This window comes from Aythya fuligula, chromosome 6, assembly GCF_009819795.1.
Source record: "Aythya fuligula isolate bAytFul2 chromosome 6, bAytFul2.pri, whole genome shotgun sequence".
In the NCBI taxonomy this organism is placed as follows: domain Eukaryota; kingdom Metazoa; phylum Chordata; class Aves; order Anseriformes; family Anatidae; genus Aythya; species Aythya fuligula.
Genome location: NC_045564.1, coordinates 37,149,420 through 37,172,888, shown reverse-complemented (window position 1 = coordinate 37,172,888; position 23,469 = coordinate 37,149,420). Strand labels below are relative to the sequence as shown.

Here is a 23,469-nt window from a genome sequence, read left to right as displayed (position 1 = left end):
ACTATCATGCTCTAAGATCTTCCATGGTACAATGGGAAGGAAGAAGAACAGCAGAAAACTCTTCCATTTTCCTGGAGCCGCTTTGGAATAGTTTTCTTGCTTCAGGAGGTGCATCCAGCAACTGCAAAGCTCTCACAAGCACAGCTCAGGAGACAAAACAGGACTTCTGGAAGTTCTCAGCTTTAAGCATTTAAATGCTAAGCAGCGAGGCCAAATATTAATGGATTAAAGTCTGGTTCAGCCCCACCTGAGCTCATCTTCCTCCCCCCATTAGAACAATCAGTACTTGGCTTCATACAGGGAAAGTTCACATTCAGAAGTCACAATTCCTGCAGTTAAGCACACGTCAGAACTCAATTGATCACCTATAGATTAAACACATTAGATAAACACAACTAGGAAAAAGAACGGTTTTATATAGAATCTGGAATTTAAAGTACGGCTCCACACATTACACTTGAAGTCCGATATAAATTGCTGCAGATAAACTCAATTCAAGAAATCTTACCTGAACAATGTTCCTGAATACGTAACAAAACAGAAACCACTATTCCAATCAGATTGCAGTTGTGTTATGTTCAAGTAAGGGGATTCAGAAAGAATGGCATAATTTCAACACACACTTTTAATACAGTGCACACAAACAACTCAGTTACTGGTATTCCCCTCTGTATTCCAATGTCAGGAGAATGTAGAAGACTTTTTTCCTCTAAAGAAATATTTCTACAGACTCCAATATTGTTCATCACTCTCCTTTTCCAGCACTTCAGGCCCACAATTAATTACTAGGAATTCTTAAGACTATTTTAGTTCTATTTCACTGTAAAGCTACATCAATCCTAACACTTTAAATGAAACTCATTCAACATATGGCACACTTACCTTTGGAATTTATGAAATCCTTTTCTCCACCTCGTACTTTTCCAGAATCTATTAAAAGCTAGAAGCAGCAGCTAAAGGTTTTTCAAGTAATTAGATGAGGATTAGACTATATCAAGTCACAGATACATAGCAATCAGTCCAATTTACGTTGAAAATGATCTACATTTGTAAAAGAACATCTACTACAGGTCTCAGGAGCTCTGATCTGCTAAGCATACAGCTTTCAATCTGCAGAAGAAAGTGATTTTACGTTTTTATTAAAGGTTTTGGGGCTAAGTTACAAAATAAGTTTTTTTTGTTTGTTTGTTTTTTTTAAAGGTATCAAGGAGAATAACTCTTTCCTGACTCACACTTGCAACAGTTCTGCTTCCAAAAATTTAATTCCTGCTTCAGACTGCATAATCGTTGTGCCCAGAAGTGAATCTCCTTCTACAGAAAATTTGAGACAGACATGAGAAGATCGTGCACAGTGAGCACCTGATCAGACAGTGGCAGTTCCAATCACGGTACGATGCAGAAAGCGATGAATAAGCACACACTTGCACAGAGGCCTCTCCCTCATGCTGAAAACCCCAGTCCTGCTGCTATGTTTTGCCTGATCAAGGCAGTACCACTGAAGTACCATGCGTCTCTCCGAGTATTCTCCAAAGATACAATCCAATATCCTCTCTCCTTGTGGACTTGATAGTTGAAGAGAAAAAGCACCAGTTATGCAAAAAAATATTTGATTTTAGGTATCTGAATTTCCAACAAGCTCTCAGTGTTTAACTGCCCATTTTTAACTCACAGAACCTAAGACAAAACACATTTAAACAACTTAAATCAAAAGAAGCTCTCTATATGACATTTAAAAGGAAAAATATACTGACTTCATGACACACAGGGTAAAAATCATAGTTTTCCTTTTTTAAAATAAAGATGCACAAGTTATTCTTTTAGATACTTTAAAGAAAACTCAAAACACCAAACTGCCACGCTAACTGCGGTCCAACGAGGGTTGGCTCTCAGAAAAGAGCACAGATCTATGCCTACGTCATCTCTTCACAGGGGTAACAATTCATTCCGAATTTCAGGAATATAAATTACAAAAACTAGCAGAAAATTAACCTGTGAGCTTTACTTTGCATTGTCCCTCGCAACTGATCCGTAGCATGCTTGTTTCTGCCAAAGTACTTCTTACAGGAAACAAATCTTCCAGCTCCTGGTGGTTACAAGTCATTTCCTTCAGAAGCAAAAGTACTTAATGTAATAATCTGACCCCTGGCAACCATTATCTGGTGATGAAGCCCTGTGAAGGTAATCCAACCTTGGGGCTGCTCAGACAATGTCCTGAGGCTCCCTCCAAGATTCTGTGATTTATAAGAAATGTGGAACATGACTCAAATTACAGGTGGAGAACCAAACAGCAGAAAATTCAAATGATTTGACCAAGAAAATATCTGAGGTTATAATATCTGGCAGAACAAGAAATCGTCCCTTGTCCTGATCATTTCCAAGTCTACTGGACCATCCCTCCCCTACTGTATACTTTAAGAGCCAGGAAAGAAATCACAAACCAAAACCTTTTGGAGAGTCAAGTGCACGTGCTCCAGTCAAAGCCACCAAGAGACCTCTCACATCACCTAAAGCTTACACTGCTTGCACTTTGTGAAATAAACACGTATGCAACATGTCCATGTTTTGATATGTATTTTTATTTCCCTGCAGTTTTCACTTATCAAGAACAAGTAACAGGGAAAGTTGTCTGAACTAGTGCATAAACAAACATTCTGAAACACCACTACACGTATCTAATTTACAAGAACCGTATAAAAAAAGTCACTAAAACACTACACTACGAAGGTGTCCAACGCTTACAGTCAGACTTTTTCCAACCCGTTACTTGCCTTGTAGCCACAGGAAAACTCTCCAAAATTGAAAAGACAATCTTGCCACAACCCTCCCTCCCCCCCACCACCTGGGATGGCTCGATATCTAGACATCCAATAATTATTGCAATGATATATAATGCAATACATACCTGGTAAAATATCCTTTATGTGGTGTGTTACAGTTTTAAAGCCGGTTAAAATATGCAGTCTTCAGATAAAATGTAATCAGTTGAAAATTTTCTCATATCTGCACAATTTCATGTGTGCTAGATGCATAATTTTCCTAGTCAGTTTTTTTTTCCTGTGTAATTATTTTTTATAAACTGGTATTATAAATAGAAATATACATTCAAAATATATGGAAAAGTGAGTTACTACATTAAATTTGCATGTATCGATCCATCCCTTTCCCCTGCACAGTAATAGAAAATACTATTTTGCCTTGAACTTCATATTTGACAGTGAAATGCCACTAAAGTATTTACCAAAAAGTCCATCTAGTCAAATTGTGAAACAAAATGAACCAAGTGAAAACTTTACATTTCCTTTAGAAAAAAATTACAAGAATTTTGTCTCCTAGCTATGAATCTTTAACTTTTTTTTTTAGACACAAAGTTGGATTTATTTGTACAAGATACAAAATGTAAACATGGCAAAATAAATAGTTAAAACAAGTGATGCAGGATCCCATTTCATGCTCATGATCCCATTAAAGAATTATTTTTTTAATCCATTCAGTTGCAAATTCAAGTGCAAAAGCATGATGATGAATATCTACTATTCAAGTAACAGAAATAATATTGATGATACAAATAAACTATTTTACAAGGTAGTGATTTTCCCAATTTTACAAAATTTACATTATATATCGACTTAATACACGATATAATGATAGTCCATTTAGGTCCATTTTAGTTCTCTGTGATCCACAGAGTGCTGTATTTTGCATTCAGTTGGAATATAAATGACTACACCATTAGCACAGGTTGAGACACTGGTTTGAGGTTATGTCACTTCCATTGCTACTGTTGTCTCTGCTATGCCGTTTAAACCCAGTCGTTCTGGTTCATGGTTCTCTCTGCAACAGAAGAAATATTCAATAATTACAGGTAGAACGAACATATTTCCTTAGGCAATTTCAATGATTTCTTACAGGCTTTGTGCGTTTTTACACAGCTATTACTTGGATCAGGGACAAACCCCAACGTGTACACTAGAAACAGATCACACAACTAAGTGCTGGCATTTAAGAGCTTCCATTAACACTGCAGTCCCTTCTATGAGATTAACAAAGACAACCCAACTTCATTGCATTTTACTGTAAATTACCATCCTAAATTATGGATAAGAGTAATAAAATGTCTCCTGAAGGAACAAAGTCAAGATAGGCCAATACGACTCTGTATCAACTACCAATTATTCTATTAGTGAGCAAGGCATTGTTCTAACCTTTTTTTTTTTCCTGTTTCATTTCAGCACTAGCACAAGAAATCTTAATTTCTTTCTGAATTTATTACCGTTCCCTGTAGAGAAGCCTAAGGCCTATTCAGCCAAGGTGGTTCTTTTTCAGGCACTTGCTGACACTACTTGAAATATCCCTCTGACTTTATGGAAATAAGAGCTAAACAGACTAATGCTATAGAGGCATGCTTTAAAGCACAATTACTAATTTAAGAATAGCTTTTCCTCACTCTATTCAGTGAGTGCATTATACATGTGATTTTGCATGTCAGAAGCTCTTTCTAAGGTCTCCAGAAGCATCGAGAAATAATCCATAAGCCACATTTGCTAATGCCCTTTTTCTGATTTATCAATCCATTAACAGTTCTGACTTTGAGACCACACAATCCAGCAGAGACATTCAAAGTCCAAATACTGCCCTTTTTAGTAAATTTAACCAACTGCGAGTTCCTGCCACTCTTGTCAAATACCTAGTTAAGTATCCCAAAATGATAATGCTGCTAGTCAATGTGAATTTTATATATTCTTATATAAAGAATTTTATATATAAGAATACAAGATGCAGGCTGACTCATATCTATTTTCTATTTTGTGTATAAAAATGTGTACACACATATATACGTATAAAATAGATATGCCAGTTTGCATCTTACAATACAGCTACATAAAGCTGTAGAGAGAATGTGCAGAGTTTGAGAGTCTTCTAGAAGGGGCTGCAATGAGAAGGGACAAATGAAAAAGGTTAAAATGAAGCCATTTAAACACACTGAAGTTTACCAAAACCAGAGTGCCAAAAATCAGCAGAAGCTATCTGGGCATTAATCTGCAAAAAGACAGCATTGCGTTGTCTCTTATCGTTTGTCATAGTTGTGCTGAAGATGCCAGCAGCTGGATGTTTTTGTGAGGCTGAAGCTACCCCGAGGAATCTCAGAGGGGGAAATGATTCTATTTAGTGCTCTTGTGGGGAGCTGGGCACATCTGAGGAGTTATTCAGGAGTTATTCAGGTAGCACAAGTGTAAGACAGAATTGTTCACCAGCATGCTACACACTTACCTTGCTATACTGCTGATGGCACTGCTAGGAGTTACCTTTGGCACTCTGTCCATACTGGCAGCAACTGTGGCAAGTTTTAAGGCTGTTGGCGATGGTGCTGAAGTCCTTGTATTGATATGCACATTGACTGGAGAAACAACACTGACATTGTTGAGGTGCACTGCGTTAGTCAGGCAAGAATTGTTCATGGGAAGAGTTTGAGGGCTGCTTGTGCACAATGCTGGAATTAAGTGGTTTGTGGTGGTGTGGCCAACTGTCCTTACAAGCTGTACGGTTGAAATCCCTGGGCTGGATGATAAAGCCATGTTGGTGGAGTACAACGTTCTAGAGGTTCCTGTTACAAAGCAAACATTATTAATTAAAAATATGCCATTGCATAGATTCAAAGTCAAAGATTAAACCCCAGTGGTTATGTTTTAAGCATACATGTCACTGGAATTCTGCATGTAGGTTGTTTTCAAGATTTCAAAAAAAAAAATACAAATTTTAGAGACACTCCCAGATTACACTAACAATCCTAAAAATTTACAAAAACATCAGAAAGTAGAAGAGGTGACAATATCACAAGTTTTGTATTGCTGAACTTTCTGTACCTCATTTTAGGTGTCTTACATAAGGACCAACATTCCCCAGAAAAGTAAATCAAAACAGCTCACACTTCAGCTAGGCAACACAGAGAACAACAGAGAAACCAAGTTTTGATGCTTTGAAGTGCCTCCTCACTTCCCACCTTGTTTGACTGGCAACATAGAGAGGTTCTGGGGACCAACATCCCTCAAGGAAGCAAAACTTGGGGTACAGGACCAGGCAACACAGAAGCCCCCTTCCAGACTATGCAGTAATGCTGTCTGCACTACTGAACAGTAGGACATTTGGGGTTCAAATTCCAGCTAAAAATCAGGCACAGCTTATATTCAACCCAAAGGTTCTCAAGTTTCCTCTTGGTATCCACTGATCCAGTTTTGATAGCTGTAGAACAAGGCATGTTTTTTCCCTATTCCTGCAAAACGCTGTCTTCAACTAATGTTTCCTAATTTAAACCTTCCTGTATGAAACTAGAATTGCTATTTTCTATCACTGTCATTTACAGCTATGGAACAGTAACACAAATCTAATTTTATGTGCATATTTGCAATGTTTTTCATCAGCCATAAAGATGATATCAGCATGGTACACGTGCCTGATCTTATACCCCTCGAAACACTGTCCTCTCAGAGATATATTACAGCAAGTTATACATAGTTGTCTTTTTTTTCTTTCCTGGAACTGTTCCAGTATATTGATTTTATTCAGCTGTGTTTTTTTCTCCTATTCATTTCATTTCATCATTAACCCAGCCTGGCAGAAGGTCTATAAAACTGATCACATCGTTAACTGTTAAAACTACAAATTATTACGAAAGCCTTTTATTTGTTATGGCAAATTCCAAATAACATTTCTCTCCTGGTAACATGGCAACTGCACCAGCCTGACCAGCACTGCTCCTTTGGTAACAGAGGACCAGAAATGGGGCATTGAAGTCAGGTAGTGAATGCCACTGTATACACTTTTGCTTAAATTTGGAAGGAATTCCAAATTGTATTAAGTACAATGACATCTGAAACTTATGGTAACGTCAAAAGAGCTGCTAGAAGTAGCTGATTAGTAGAATTTCATCTAAATATGGAAGTGAAATAATGGCCAGACAACATAGCAACTTCTTTCTTTTAAAAGCATTTAACTATTTTAAAGCTTTTTTTTTTTTTTAACTATCAATGTGTAATTAAAGTGCTAGCAGTAATGTATTTATTGTAACAGATTATTAAGAGATAGAGCCTACAAAAGAAAACAATTTTACCCTTGGTATTGTAAACAAACAGTTATTACCATACTAACCTGCAGGCCATTGCACAAAATTATTTAAAAGTAATATTTAAGACTGTAGCTGCTACTACTACTGCTATAACAAACTCAAATACATTATTCTGAAAATACAAAATAAGCCAGTTTGACCTATTCTCAACCCTGCATGAGATAATAAGTTTTAAGAAATCATCACCTGAAGGCTGGACAACACCATTAATATTGTTGTGGCTGGTGTTTTGTTCCTTCGTTACCTCACTGCGACTCGGAGCAGGTGCACTAACCACTGCAGATGCAGCAAAGTGGGCACTGGCTGAATCAAGTGTTTTTGACATACAGTCAGAGGTGCTGGAGCCCTGCAGGAATGAGAAAATAGGTGTTTTTATTTCTTTAAAACTATGCAAGTACAAAGGAAAATACTACATCTGGATTGCTGTAACACAAAATTACCAGCAAATAAACTTTGCTGCTCAACTTTTAAAGCTCAGTTGTACTATAAAGATAAAGAAAACACCCCCCCAACAGGTTTTGGGGTTGAAGTTTAAAAAGCTCTCATTCAAAATAGAGAAAACAAAGGTGGTCTGTGCTGTAGCTGGCACAAATATCTTCCAGACACTATTAAGTAAACTGGAAAAGCATCTTGACCAAAACTAGTTCTATATTCCTTCTGAAATCTAACCTATTTACTGAAGTTATATCTAGTTATAACAAAACTTATTACGTTTTTGTTATAATAAAATTATATCTATCTTAAGAGAGATTAAAACCACAGTAAGCAAAAGGAAGATGGAAGCATGTGACATGTGACAACTTTTCGGGTGCATTACCTGTGCTTTCGGATGTGTCTGTTGCGAGGAATGCTGAGATTGCTGTTTCTGTTGAAGCTGAGCAAGTTGTTGCCTCTGCATTTGAACTAACTGCTGTTGATGTGTCTGAAATTGTTCTTCTGTGATACCCCCTGTTACTGCGGAAAAGAAAGGGAAGCCGGTGTGAAATATGCCTGCACAAAACAAGTACAGCTAAGATGTAAGAATGGGCCAGTGCTGGGTAACAACTGGCTGAGAACAACTTATACCATGTTAGATGCTTGCAAAGATTTTCATGTTTTCCTATGTAAAAGGGAGGCCACACTAAGCTTGTTGATAGTGTTCTTTTAACATCGATTCGATTTATAACAAAAGGATTCACAGCTTTCTCTGCTTTTAAGCAGCCTTGATCTTTGGTAGTTGTCTCTCCAGCAGCTTGAAGCAAAAGCTTTGAGAAATTCTTGTCCTGGTTTGCAGAGGACAAGAACACCCTAAAAATCACGCTGAGGAAGAAGTACACTAAGCTCAGCTCTCACAGTAAACACTTTTAGTTTATTCCAGTACAACCTCCCTTCCTACAGTCCTTAACTTACCCTCTCCTCTGATACCAGGAGGTGCTACATGAAGGAAGCACAGCCTTAACACTCGACAACACGTACTTCAAGAGCAACATGATCTGTAGGTGCTAGCTTACATGGGTCACTTGTATGGCTGGGTACCAGCTAGTTCAGTGCACTTCGATCCTCACTTGAAAGGATGGGAAACCAATACACAACAACAAAGCTAATCTCCGTGTCTAAAACTATGTTTGCAAATAGCACAGAGCAATGTTTACTTAACAAATCCAGTCTGACCTTCCAATTTCACCTTATTTTTTTTGCTGAAGTTTCACCTGAACAGGATTATCTTTCCTATTAAGCTTGCTCCACTGAAAAAGTTTGAGTGACATACTGAATTTATTTGCAAGAAGCAAGTTAGCACTGCCCCAGTGGTACCAGACTCCCAACAAGTAAGGAAGGGAATGGTGCAGTCAGGAACAGTGGTTTTCAATATCCTATCCACTCACCCAAGAATTGCAAATACGATAAATTCAAAATACTGCCTAGTGTTTAATGGTTAAACCTGAGTTTTGTGCAGCCAGCACTAACCTGAGAACTAAGTTTTCCTAGGAAAAAGTAAAAAATTAATTTTTCAAAGATTGCTGTTAACTATACTTCAACATTTTGAACTGTATTTTCCTAAGAGTGAAGCTGCCATTCATCTCAAATGATATTCCTGCAGAATGCAGGTGTTTATGTCACCAAGAAACAATGAGCTAACAAAATCCAAAGTGAGCTATCTTACAGGGTCTGGGTTTTTCATTTACTGGCTGCAGCACTCCTGTAGTACGGCTGTCCTGAAATTCTCTTCTGAAGAGGTGCCAAAGTGCAGGCTGGCTATTTAGAAATTACTAGGGAAACCTCTTCCCTACCACTACATCATTAAAACAAGCTTCAACTATGTAAGGAGGGCACTTAATCCCATGATTCATACAGTTAATCCTATTAGATTATTGGGATTTTACTATCCATTCCAACATATTCTAAGATTCCCTCCCCCCGTTAATCGTGCTGCGTGTTCCCCAGGAGGATTTTTACCAATTACAAGCATTTCACTCCCAGTTCAGTCAGCTAAACCTGCTAGGTTCCCTCTCAACAGGCTCCCAAAATGTGTTTCGTTACTAAAGGCAACAGAGCCAAGAAGAGCGTTATGGAACATGACGTATGTAGGCAGTTCTATTTTTAAGCTCTGAGGTAACAAATTCCAGAACATGCCTTTTGTTTTGTTAAAAATATTTCAGAACCAGCTTATATGTCATGCAAAGAGACCTCTACAATACATTTAGCCACAATTTGCTATTATTCGTCTGCGGTTAAGGGGCATTTATTGAGACTCAAAGTCCCATTCTGCTATGAATTGTAAAGACAATGTAGGAAACAGCCTCAAACTGCAAACCAGCATCCAATTTAAGGCTAGCCTGTGGGTCAGGCGTATGTTTTCAGCCTCCTCAGTTTGACACGAAGCCATGTTACAGGGAAGATGACCCCAGTGATGCAATGATTGCTTCCTCTGCAGTGACATGTTTAAACTCCACTCGGTTCGGTACCTGTCACCAGATGTTTATTCGGTCACACTGAGCTCTGCTGTTATAAAACAGCAGCTGCTCATTAGCACGTTTACTATCATTTCCTTCTGCAAAAACCAAACAAATGAAGGGTCTTTAACAAATCCAACTCCTACAGTACCCCAAGGTAGCCTTTAAGATCACAGGTAAGCACAAGGGTTCTGCGCTTCTTCTAAAAGCTTCTATTTACCAGAACTTCAATTCCACTGCCAACAGGATTTTTCTTTATAGTTATTTTATCAGTCTGGCTGTAGCGAAGTACTACAACAGAAAAGCATAAAAAGTCAATGTGAAATTAAGTCTTTTAGTTTCCTCTCCTCCTCCTTCACATCTTCAGCTTAGATTAGTATATCAATTCTCTTAGGATTTGAAGGCTTTAATCAAAGATCATCCATCAGGCTGCCCGAAAAGGCGGTATTTCAGTAATCTAATTACTGCTCCGTGGTATTTAATTCTGGGAAAAATACCTCTAAAAGGTAAAAGCTTGTTCCGTAAGCCAAATTCTTCAGCTGAGAATGCTGGTTTATTCTGTACGGCCATGGTAACTAAACAGATACCATTTGAGTGGGTCACTGCAACGGGCAGCTGAAGCAGCCTGGAAGCCAAACGCAACACGGTGTCCTGCAAACTGCTGGAAACTTTGCCTGAAGTCTTTATCTTACTTCAGTTCCATAAATGAGATGAGCTGCACTCTCAGAATTCACACAGCCAGTTAAATCTTAGCTTGCCGGTGTCAGTAGTGCCATCTGTAAGTTCCTACAAGTTCCTCCTAGCTTCCTTCCTCCACCACCTATCCTAAGAGCCAGCTGCATCCCATCAGCAGTTTCTCTCCCTTTAGGTTAAACAGAATTCTTCCAAAATTGGCTTTGGCAAAGAGACCAGCTTAGCTTTTCAGATATAACGTGCAAGACTTCAGAAAGTTTACACAACTGATCAGAGGGATAAGATGATTTCAGTGACCTTGTCTCAGAGTTCCTCAAATTCAGTTCTCCCAGTTGGGGTTGTTACAACACAAGCAAGAGAAAAAAAATTAGTGTGGGAACAGGGGCTCTTTAGTCACGCACTGATTAGGCACTTGCAAGAAAAGACTACTGATACCAAGTCTTTTTTTGCTGCTTGCACAGTGCCTAGCATTTGGGAAATTCCATTTTAATAGTTGTTTTATTTAATATTAAGTGAAAATATGATGCACAATTAACTTTAAATATTCCTGTGCAACGAAAACCAAAGCAAGCAACTCCAAGTCTTCTCTAAACTAAAAATAAACAGTTTTAGTACTGCCATTGTTTTCTCCACACATTGCTTTACGCTTGCAGGTAAATCTCCTATAGAATTAACTGATTTCAACAATTATCCCTCAAAGAATTATTTTAATAAACCCACCAGGGTTACCTGTGCTGACTTAATGCACAACCACACTTTGATGAGCCCTTCTAAAATTTATTTGCCATTTACTAAGGAGCAAATCTAGAACAGTAGCTCCTCTTGGTGGCTCAGTTCCTTGCTAGAGAGTTTTGTTACCTTATGGCATCTGATCTTTTAATAGAATTGCCAGATCTGTTTTGTAATTTCAATCTGGAAAAGGTCTTCCAAAACCATAAATTGCATAACGCATTTCAGCTACTGAGGTATCACTATTCTCACCCAAATGTAGTCTTGTAGACAGATTGTCAGGATTATACAACGTAAACAAGTTATTTCTCTATGAAGTAGCTTGGAACCATCAGATTTTGTTTTATACATTAACATATTTTGCTGTTATCTCTATCATTAAAATACATATTACTCTATTCTTTCATTTTAGTTCTTCCCCTAACAGTTCCAACCCTATAGTATGGGAGTGCTAGTAATCATAGTAATTATACGAGCTCTGTCATTAATTTACCATGTAGCACCAACGATTTTCTTCTTTCGTCTTGATGAGACTGTTACCTGATTAAGAGCTTTTTTCCCCCCATGTATACGCAGTTCCCTACCAAAACAGAGCCCTTCCCTCCCACCCCCCGCCTGCGCTGAACACACTGCTAAAATGCTGTTCTCATTTTTGTTTTATTATGTGCTATCCATCCTCTAGCTGTTACATACTAAAGCCAGGTATGGATATTTAACAAATCTCTTCAACCTTTTTCTTTCACTCAGATACATCAGCTTCCACCTCAAAATACTACCCTACATTTTTTAGGCGTACTCCATCCTCAGGGAAGAGAGGTCTCCGCAGCAGCATTCAAAACCTTAAAGAAAAGTATGTAAACTTTTAAGTTTACATCTAGCTAATCCTTTGGTCATCTATTGATACTTATTATACTTTCATCAAAAATTCTATAGAAAAAATTAACTTATCCTATATCTTTTTAAGCAACTTTCCTTACCTTGATGTCACCATACTTTTTTCATTCAAACAGAAATCTTGCAGCATTACTTGCTCCTCTTACATAAAGAACTATCAGCAAATTCTTCGTTGTTCCTTACAGCTTATGGTCCACGCTTCACGTCCTTAACTCTGACAAATAGTATTCCCTTCTATTTTCTGCATTTGCTTTAACACCACATCTCTTGATTCTTATCAATAATCCCATCACACAAAACTGCCCCTTCCTGCTACAGGTGCAACTCTCCAGCCCTTCAAGTTCCTTACAAAAAGAAATTATACAAAATATGATCATAGCACGTTATATCCGTTCTCTTCATACAGCAGAAAATTATTCTTGTGCAAATCTCTCCATGAGAGAGAACACAACATAAAGGTTGCAATGACTATATTGAAAAATAAATGAAGTATAGAAGTATTAGGCTGGAATAAGCATTCTGTGCTTATGTCAGTACTATCCTGATGTTATTTAATAAGCTAACATTCAATCTTTTAAAACCATCACGTAAAGAAAATTGCTTTTGTCTTCAGGAAATTTAATTTCTACGCATGAGTTTCTAAAGGTATGTTATTACAGATTAAGTCCCAAATCCTCCAACTGATTTTAAAAGAGATGGAGCATTCTACGTCCACGTGAAGTTAATTACAGGATCCGGAATCAGCCTATTGTATCCTCTAATTACCCTGTTTTACAACACCAAGTTCTGTAAGTACACAATAGATAGGAACATACTCAGATGCTTACTGATGCTTGGTAATAGATCTTTTGGCATATCTCCAATTGTTTGGCATTTTAAAGAATCATACACACTTTTACAAGTATAAAAGTTACAATGTTCAATTTTAAGTAATTACAATTCCTAGTATATGAAGCAAAAAAGACCAAAAATGTAGATTTAAAGCATTTTTTTCTTGCTTCTGGTAGTTTTAATTCCAACGTAAGTGCTTCTACATCCAGGTAACTAACAAGGGATACAAAGATCAGAGTAACATTGCATATATTTTGTATTCTTGTGAAGATATTACTAGAGATTTTATTTACTTTAAATGTAAAACTGTTTGTATGTGAACTGCTGTCTTGCTTATTTAGAGTTAAAAAGGTCATAAAGCTGAATAGCAAAAGACTGGCAATGAGAGCAAGAGATCACCTTTAAGGGAAAAGGAAATCCCCTATCGCTCTTAATCTACACTTGTTGATTTTCTGATAGTGGAGAATGTGGAGAATGCTGGATGCTCTGACTGTCTACATCACTGGAGGCTTCTACTGTCAAAATTTTTACTATGACATAACAGAAAACACAGTTTTGCAACTTTTTCATGCCTGCTTATTAAGTTTACTAACTCACTGCTGGTTTCTTGAGATGTTTAGCAAGTTGTTTTTTTGTTTTGTTTTTTTTTTTTTTTTTTTTTTTTTTTTAAAAAAAAAAAAAAAGCAACATGACCCTGTTGCTGCTGTATTCCCGCCCTACCCCCCAAAAAAAAGCCTCACTGCTTCTCATTTGCATTCATAAAGAGCATAATTCTGTCCCTAAAGAATTTTAGGCCAATAAATGTCTCAATCACATGTAAACAATCCTGACATACAAGCAGAATCCCTCCTTTGCATGTTGGAGTTTAGCACTTCATCGAGATTCTGTTAAAACTCAAATTAAAGCAGGAGGAACAGAACTGTTTGAAGAGAAAAAATCTAAGAACTATAAAATAGTTACCTTGCATCTTGGCTTTAGTTACATATCACTAGTGAAGATGTTATCACTCCAGTCCCAAATACAAAAACAAAAAACCCACTGAATTTAATAATTTCAGTCCCTTAAGAATTAAAATCCTTGCCTACCTGATATGCCATTCTTGCTGGTGTTCAATAAAGCTACAGATGCTGCAGAAACTCTTTTGTTATTCACAGTCTGCCCTGGTTTCCTTGAGGTACATTCTTCACTATCACTGTCCTGGAGATTTAGTAGCCTTGGCTGAAAACACTGCAGTCGACATGATCTGATATTGCTTAGTATTTCAGAAAGGGACAGTCTGTTTTCACAACGTTTATTGGAAGCATTGGTCCGTGAAAAATTAGAAGAAAAGTCTAAAGTCTGGGAAGAGCTTGAAAAACTGTTCAGCATTTCCGGGTCAATCTGCCTCAAGACAGGATCATGTTCTGTAGATATTCGGTCCATTATAACCCTGGTTAAAAAAAGATGGAAAAAAAGATGTTAGTTTAATCCTCTCTAAATACTTTTATCCTTCGAAGGGTAACAAAGTAAAAATAATGCAATTGTACCTTCCACCCCTGCCAACTCGTCTTCTCGCAAATCCTATACATCTTCTTGGAATTGTAAGGGTTGTAAGGCAATGCCTGAACCTCAGTTTGTCCAATTCTGCCAATTCTGAATTTTCATATGGAGAATTAATTTGGTCCAAACGAGGCTGTAAAGAATAAAGAAAAAGCAATTTTGCACTCAGTGGTTAGGTTACTGAACTATTTTAGAAGGTGCAACACGGTATTAAAAACCCTGAAGACATCCACGGAGTTACCACTGGATTCTGTCCTACTCCGACAGGTTCATCTGGCCCACTACCTCCACCTGCTAACAGCTCATCTGACATTTTGTTGTCATGTATAAAAGACAGGAAGCGATTTTTTTCATTGTTACAGCCTTTGAGTTTCAGGCTCTAAGTAGCCCACGGATTACCTGAGTAAAAGGCTGCGTCTTGACTATGTTTTATAATCAGCTGATGGCCTACCCTTCACAAATTTGTCTAGGTCTTTTAGTAAGGGATCAGTAGGATAAAAGCTTTTGTCTATAAATATATATATATACACACATATATAATGAAAAAATTATCAACAGAAACCTCTTAAAAGTAGACACACAAGTCCAGTGTTAGGTATCACCCTATAGAAGGATACTTTTAGTACTTATTGTGACCAAAGAAATACCCAGGCACCCTGTTCATCCGCCTGGATCCCACTGCATCAGCTGTACAAAGCAGTGACAACAATTCCCAAGTCACACAACGTGGGACTTAAGTGCATAGATATTTTTCAAAAGGGGATCCTAAATTCGCAGTTTAGCCTTACTTGTGAAACCCACACTGCCAAGGGTAACAGATGCTGATCTGCACTGTCTTTGTTCAATACACAGCATTCAATTACCAGACCCTGACATCCTGACAGTGTACATCCTGAATTAACTTACCTTAGGGTAGTTTTATTACTCCATGAAAATCTTCTTTATAATAAACTCAAAGCTGCATAACCTTTACTAACAAAAACTGCTGTCTGAAATGCCTTATGCGACAGTAATAAATGTTCTTTAAAATAATCAGTTTTCATGATCAAATGAAACTTACAGCAACTGAAGTGCTAGAGGTTCAATTTACATAAAGAGATAAACAAAACAAATGGCTCCAGGAGTTAAAAATGCAGCCTAATATTAAGCCACTTAATTAACCTGTTTCTAAAGAGCAATAGGAAAGTAACAGAAAATAATCAAAATCAGATTTCAGTCATCTTGACTTCTGTTGGCAAAGTTAACTCAGAAGGTAAGGAGAAGAAAGCATTAATTCTACACAAGAGAGAAGCCTGCAATGATTTCAAAACAGAAGTTTTGACCTAACTCCACAGAAAACCCTTAACAGGTTAGATCTCTCCACTTCCACAGCAAGATTTCCTCAGTGCCCCAGCAGAATCTCTCAGCAGGTCTGAGAACTGAGACAACTAGCAGCTAACAAGCTTTAGAAGCTAGAAAAAAAAGATGCGTGAGGAAAAGTGAGGGAGCTGGGAGGAATTGTTCCTTTTTGGCAATGGCTTAATTGGGCTGCTGGCAGTGCATTGTATTACCTTTAGGTAATTGGAATAGACAAGGAGAAATATTCTGTGAAAAACTCTATTTTTTCCAGAGTTTCACCAAATTGTCAAGGCTTTGGTAGTGAAAGTGGGAAACAGAAGAATTGTTATATTAGCACTGAAATTAAAAGTACAAAGCTAAAAAACAACATTACATCCAACAGCAGATAGCTTACAGCATAATACTGGCATCCTGCTCTTCTCCTGAAAGCACAAGGTCCATCAGGATCATTTTCCTCTTCTGCTTCCGATATTGGTGAGGGTACCTAAACCAGAAAATAAAGTCATTCTTCCAACTGCCATATGTATATAACAGGCATGTAATAAAATATTTAATACAACTAATTAGCTCATATAGTAAAAATATATTTTATACTCCACAAGTATATATAATATGAACTGACATTTATATAATAAATACAATCTTCTCTGAAACATAGCTTAGAACACAAAGGAAAAAAATAAAAATGCAACTGTCTTACGTATAAATCAACCATCCAACAGTTATTTGCTATTTCAAACTATGCTGTCCAAATTACAGGTAGCTGAGTTTTTCATTTTCTGTAGGCTAAAATTTTCTAACAGATTATTACCTGCGGGAACTCATCTTCGTCTGAACTGTGGAAGTCATACTGTTTAATATCACTCTTGTTGATAACAGGCAAGGGCTCGGCAGAGGGCTGTTGAGGAGTTACCACACACTCTATTTTAGGTTTCTTTAGATACTTCTTCTTTTGACGGACAACATCTGATACCTCCTCCTTTAGAGATGAATGATGAGGATGCTGTTTGTGAAGAACACACAACAGTTCAGCAAATGACGTGATTAATCTCGTTTCTTCATCTTGTGCCTCAGAAAAACATTACTGCTCATCTTGCAGAGCCTCTCAACGTGCAGCTTTTGCGGACCACTTCAGACACATCGCAAAATTTATTGAAAAGGTCTGAAAAACCCCCAAATTTGCCTCAAGTTATCTTTAGAAAGGTTTATTAATAAACTGAAAGCTTTCAAGCTAAATGACTAAGTTAAAATTCCTTTTTTTCTTTTAAGTACACTCAGTATATTGTAATTGGAAATCGTATTCCAATTATTTTCTTAAGCCTCAGTTTTCTACACCAATCACTTAGAATTTTCTCAACTGCTCAAAACTGTTCACAAGAAACGTTAAGTTTCCTGTTTCTTGCATTGTTTCCATCTTTTCTGAGATGGAATGCTATTAGTTTTTACATTGTTTATTTTTTAAGGTTCTGCTGACATAAGTCCTCTGAAGTAAGCAACTCGAGTAATATTAAACTGCTCACTTGAACAAAAACGCTTTTAAACTTCAAAGCTGTTAAATAAGATAGATTACTTTTCCTTCCAAAATTTTCATTTAAAGAGTAAAAGCCATTGAAGTTTTTAAAGCATTTAAATTTCCCCCAAATTACCACTTTTCAATAGCTGACTAAAACTAACTCCAGTGACAGAACTCAGCTGCACAACCGGAGACGAGAAACAGAAGGCTGAACAAAAGAGAAGCAAGGAGAGGGATTTGTATCGCATTTAGTGACCACTGGGTGTCGCAGGTGCTAAATACAAACTTCAAAAAGGTGTTCAACTCCTAACAACTTGCATTTCAGATTCTCTCTCAAAAAACATATCTTGATTTGAGTATGATTATACAGTAAAAGCCATCAAGTCACACAAACACAAGTGAAAACAAGCTTACAACTAATACAACCTCGTAAAAGTGAGTAGTAACACTAAGAATCCAGTAGTTTGCTACAGATGTCATATAGCATGTCTCCGTGCAGGTTCTTCCTGTATTTCATTTCATTCCCAGTGTGCTCATGTATTCTATACATACTAAACATAAAGCTCTCTACTTACTGTGCACTAAGAAAGCTAAAAAAGTCCTACCACAATTAAACAATTTGTAACCCCCATATAATCTACTACATTCTTACATATTTAAAATGTAAGATGACGCTGTAGCAGGAAAAGGTGACTGCTAAGTAATTGTTTCACTGCCCACAAGAGAATTTTAAAAAAACAAACAAAATACTGAAGAATAGCTCCTGTGTTGCTACACCTGCAAACCACACAGCATAAATACCTTCCTAATGAGAAGTGTACGTGGCCCTGTAGTAATGCAACTGCTATTACAAATTCCATTAAGTTGTTTTAAAACCAATGTTGCTCGCAACATTTTTGTTGCTTGCAACAAGATAAAGCAGTTATATTCTTCTGTCTGCAAGCATTACCACAGTTCAGAACAGCTCCTAAAATCCTTGACCATTCTAGCTGTTAAGCCATCAGACTCTTTGCACTGAAGGCTAATCAGTATTCAGAGACAACACTACCAGAAAAATTCAGTGCTCTAGTCTCCTGTCAAAGGGAAAAGGAACAATAATTCCCCCTATTTTGCAGTCTTGAAGTCCTGATTCCCACATAAAGCATTCATACTTACATCATCTTAGCATGAAATGGACAGAACTGTGAGAAAGTGGCTACTACAAAGCTGCTGTTTTGGTGATGCAGGCCATTTAAAACTTAGGTGAGAAAGAGGACAAACATTGAACAAGCATAACAGATTGCTAGACAGTCTTCCAATGCATACATCTGCAGGGTATGTCCAGAATAACAGGCAACAACGGACTTGCAGCAGAAGAAAGGTTACCTTAATTTTACATTCTTGAACTTTGTGATGATTTCCATTATGAAGAGTGGATGGAGTTGTGCTCATCTCTTTTTCAGGTCTGTTAAGTTTCACTTCATTGAGGATTTCACCTCCATAATCACCTAGATGGTACCTTCAATTAAGAAAAAAAAAAAAGAAAAAACGTGATTAAAAATATAACAGTGCTTTTCCACTGGGAAATGCCTGAAGAACAAGTAACAGGCTGCATAAAACCCTTCTGTTTTAGCTTCTAAACTCTACAGAGTAACATAAGCCTTCAGCCACACGTTTGCTGAAGGCTAACATCCATATAGAAAGAAATTACAAGAGCTATCTTCAAACTTAATTAATGAAAATTAAGGCCTTAGCATTATAGATGACTTTATACAGACAATTTCAGAGTTTACCTTTTCTCTACAACTTCCAATGTTAAATGCAATAGCTCGCGTTTTGTTTTCTCTCTTCTCTTAATCATCTCCAAAATTGTTATGGCTCTGCTAAACTCTCTTCTCAATTTCAACATCTTCTCGTAAGATGCTTCATCATTCTTTCGATTCTATTGAAAGATTAAGAAAATTTCACATCAAAAGAAAAGCCTGTGAGGCATAACTAGCAACATTTTTGAAAAAAACACCACCATACTGTTGCTGCAAGTGAGAAGCAATAGTACATTCAGAAGAAACTTTTCATAGCACATAACCTCATTGGTAGATGCCATGAAAAGCAAAGGAAAACCAGCTCTCAAGATTAAATTGAAGAGGAACTCTTCACTCATTTTCCCCATGCTCTCTCCACTCAGATTACCTACCAAACCAGTGCTAGTTTGTCAGAACAAGGAACTCGGGTCTTGGTGCCTAAAGCTTTTTCCACTTTGATTCTATACACTGTGAGGTTGCGTGCACTTATGTACAGATTTTTAATTACTCAGCCTTTTCCATCAGTCTTAGCATGAATTGATATGAATGGCAAAGTGCCACAAATACAAAACCTGAATTGTTTACTAGGTGGTAAATGGAAGAGTTTTCCTCTCTTCCACTGTAGTCTGCAAACCTATAAATCAGCCTTTGACTTTCAGCTTTCTAGAAAATGGACAAATTGTAAATTGACATAGAAAACAGATTAGAAATGGACTGAAACTGACTACATCATTTAAACAGGTTTGAAGTTTAGGTGCAACATTGCAACTATTAATACAGACAAACAATCAAATCAGTAACTGTGGATAGCAAAGGACTGATCCTGCCATACACTGGCAAGGAATTAAATGGTTCCTACCAGTGCAGAATTTAAAATGACATTACCTTTCTTGTCTGCATCTTCTCAGTTCTCCTCCGAAAGGCAACATAAGGGTCGTTGTTGGTGGAGCCATCCCTCTTTTCTTGTTTGATTTGAGGGATGAGAGATGGTCCTCTGCAATTCTTACGCTTTCTTACCCAGTAGTCATATACAGCCTTAATAAGGTAGTCATCCTCATTTAGCAGCAATTTAGCTTCCTGAAGTGTTACAAGCTAAAAGAGAATATTCAGAAAGTGCAATTGAGATGGGGTGGGGCAAGAAGAAAGTCACTCACGTGTCTTCTACACTTTCTAAATAAACTTGATCCATTTCCAGCAAAAGAGAGGAAATGAGAAAAGAACACTGATCTAAATCCAAGCCACCAGCTCGTCTTCCTAACATAGTTCCCAGCTTTTCTGGATCAGCATCATCAGCCCTCAGAACCTTTCATACAGGTCTAGAAGGAACGTTGGGCATACTGACAAAAACTGATTTGTTTCTTAAGCTCCAATAACCTGGAGGAGTTGTTTTTGTCTTACCATTCGTATCACAGAGCTCAGGTAAGACCTAGTCAAAGTCAGCTGAAAATTTCTGCAGCCCAACAGCAGAAGCAGCTTAAACATACACACTGCAATCTCTCAAGTTAAGCAGAAAAAATTACAGGAGTCCCATGAAAATTTCTTATATAGAGAGGGATTTCTCTTTACACACCTTCAAAAGAGAGGCTATATTGTAAGGAGCAATTATAATGCTTCCTGTGCACATATGGGCTTTTCTGTTATTTGTTTCCCTAAACATACATTTTCTGGTGTAAGAACTCTTTGGCTCCCTGAGAAATAACTCCACATACTTCAAAGTTACATGTCAGAAACTGATCCGTCAGGTACAGTTTCTGAGCAATTTTCTGAATTCAAGATCCTTCTCCAGACAATGGTCTCCTGTAACAGCTCAGGAACTTAGGCCTAAAATACTGGCACCCTTCTGATAAAATAACTGGCACCACGTGCTTGTTCCTACAGCAAGGAAACCAGCCTTTGAGTCTGACCTGGAGAATAACTTTCTTTCTTGTATCACTGCAGTTTATACCACAAGGGCTCAGTCTTAAACCCTTTGCTTCGCTGTCTGTGCATCTAAGTCTCTTACCTTCAACTGAAGTCAATGCCCACTGTACCAAGTGAAAGGAAAACAATCTGGATTCTCATACACATTTATAGACAAATCTGTACACCCACCAACCACTATCAGCTCCTTTCATGCCAAAGCAGGTAAAAGTAGATGGTTTTTAAGTTGTCTTCTTGTAACTTATTACAATTAGGAATTAAAAAGTTTAATACCAAGCCCCACCACCACACATGCACCCACTCACCTATACTCCTGCTCTCCACTTATTTTCCTAAGTTACCAATAAAGACAGCAGTGAAATTTCTGTAGTTCTGCAGACTTGCACAAACATTCTTACCCACTTACCAGGAAATACAATGAACTGAAAAACAAAAACCAAACTAAACCAACCAACCAAAAAAAACAAACAGAACCACCCCACCAGACATGAGAAATAGCTGAGCCATTTCTTAGCGCAGCAAGATACCTGACTAGAACTGGCTTTTTCAAGTCTGTCGATCATTATTTCAAACTGCAGTGGCTTGATTTCCATCTTCCGATTTAGTCTGTTCAGTAAGGTTTCATCCTCAGAGTCCATATCGTAATCTGGCTGTTCATTGTCCAGATTAAAGGCTGAAACAAAAACACACACACACAAAATAAGTGAATACAAGAGCACGCATCTGACAACCAGAAATCAAAAGCCATCCATAAAATCAGCAGACCTCTGCCATGACACTTCTCTTTACACTAAAACGTGTCCCCATATAGAAGAATTAAGACAGTGTTCAGAAGCTTCTTGTCTTTGGCTTCCTATACAATGGGTAATCAGAGAAAGCTCATTTTCTTTTAATGCAGCTTGAAGGGGTGATGGGAAAAAAAGCTTTACTTCTAAAAATTACCATAGGGGCATACAAATTTTAATATCTCCCTGCACAACAAAAGCAAAAGTGCTTTTTTGTGCTGTTATAATACAGCTCCTCCATAATATCACAGTAAGATTCTTAACAATTAAGATGATTTTCAGTCAAATCCCATACTCAGAGAAAAGTACTTAAATGGAAGTTCCAATACAATTTCAGTTGCCCATTTTTAAGTAATTCAACTAAATTAAATTATTAAAATATTTAATAGGCTAAATTAAAAAAAATAGCTTGTGTAACCAACTGTAACAAGGCTAGACCAATCCTGTGGGAAGGCACGTTACTTTTTCTCCAAAAGCAACTCAACTCTAGACGTAGAACCTGAATCTTTCTCCACGCTCTTCAAACAGTACGCTCCTGACTTTACAGCAAAGCTCATAGCTTTATTACACATTGCCCTAGTCATTCTCCATACTTAGGCAAAGTTTCTGGTCCTACGAAAAGCAGAAGGAAATCATCATTCAGATAACATAGCAGCAATTTTGTTTACGTGAAGTATGAGAAAATCCTATACAGCAACAACTCTTATTAGGTGCAACTGATGTTTCATATAAAACTACAAAGGGCGAAACACTAACTTCAACGCTTCAAATAATTATTGCACCAACAGCAGTGAAGGCTTGTTGAAATATATTCTATTTGTACTGGACCACAAATCAAAGCACTATCTTATCTCTACCTTCCTAAGTGATGGCTGTATCCGAGTGTCAATGCGGAGAACAACTCTGCTACCAAGCTTCCTGGTGCACTCTGAGGGGACCCAGGAAACACCAGAATCAGAAGAATGATGCAAAAAATCATTTAAAGCACCTGGCCTGGGCAGTCAACTACAATGAAATAAGCAAGATGTTCCTTCCTCAGGCCAGCCCAAGACCACTCTGTCTGTATTCCAACGCAATGTATTAGCTTTTATCACTGACAGGGTGTAAAACAATCTGTTCGGCTTCGCATGGAGACTGAGGAGAGGCACTCCCAGATATATCTGAGAAGTGTTAGGATGCGATCCCTTCCCATTTTCAGCTGTGCCCTGCTACCTCCCAGAAGAGGCGGTGCTTCGCTGAACTAATTCTGAGAACGACACTTACTCAGAAGGCTTCACCAGCTCAACGCACACTGTAAACACGGTCTAAAAATAGATTTCAAGAAGAAATTAATACTACTACTGCGGTATGGTTGTGTATTACAGGGAATCATTAATACTACAACTCGATAAAGTTG

At 37.6% G+C, this 23,469-nt stretch overlaps 1 protein-coding gene across 2 annotated transcripts in view; it reads right to left on the bottom strand.

The window, feature by feature from the left end:
- Positions 1 to 2,556: 2,556 nt before the first annotated feature.
- EPC2 (enhancer of polycomb homolog 2) overlaps positions 2,557 to 23,469 on the bottom strand; it is a 40,161-nt gene continuing 19,248 nt past the window's right edge. For both annotated transcript variants that reach the window (XM_032190510.1, XM_032190511.1), the window contains exons 3-14: positions 21,816 to 21,961; positions 20,254 to 20,460; positions 19,360 to 19,508; positions 18,953 to 19,085; positions 16,886 to 17,077; positions 16,469 to 16,558; positions 14,724 to 14,869; positions 14,283 to 14,626; positions 7,938 to 8,074; positions 7,307 to 7,466; positions 5,269 to 5,602; positions 2,557 to 3,831 (exon numbers count right to left, since the gene is read on the bottom strand). In XM_032190510.1, the coding sequence (XP_032046401.1) occupies positions 3,759 to 3,831; positions 5,269 to 5,602; positions 7,307 to 7,466; positions 7,938 to 8,074; positions 14,283 to 14,626; positions 14,724 to 14,869; positions 16,469 to 16,558; positions 16,886 to 17,077; positions 18,953 to 19,085; positions 19,360 to 19,508; positions 20,254 to 20,460; positions 21,816 to 21,961 (2,111 nt within the window). In that variant the 3' untranslated portion in view covers positions 2,557 to 3,758. The remainder of the gene's footprint in view (positions 3,832 to 5,268; positions 5,603 to 7,306; positions 7,467 to 7,937; positions 8,075 to 14,282; positions 14,627 to 14,723; positions 14,870 to 16,468; positions 16,559 to 16,885; positions 17,078 to 18,952; positions 19,086 to 19,359; positions 19,509 to 20,253; positions 20,461 to 21,815; positions 21,962 to 23,469) is intronic.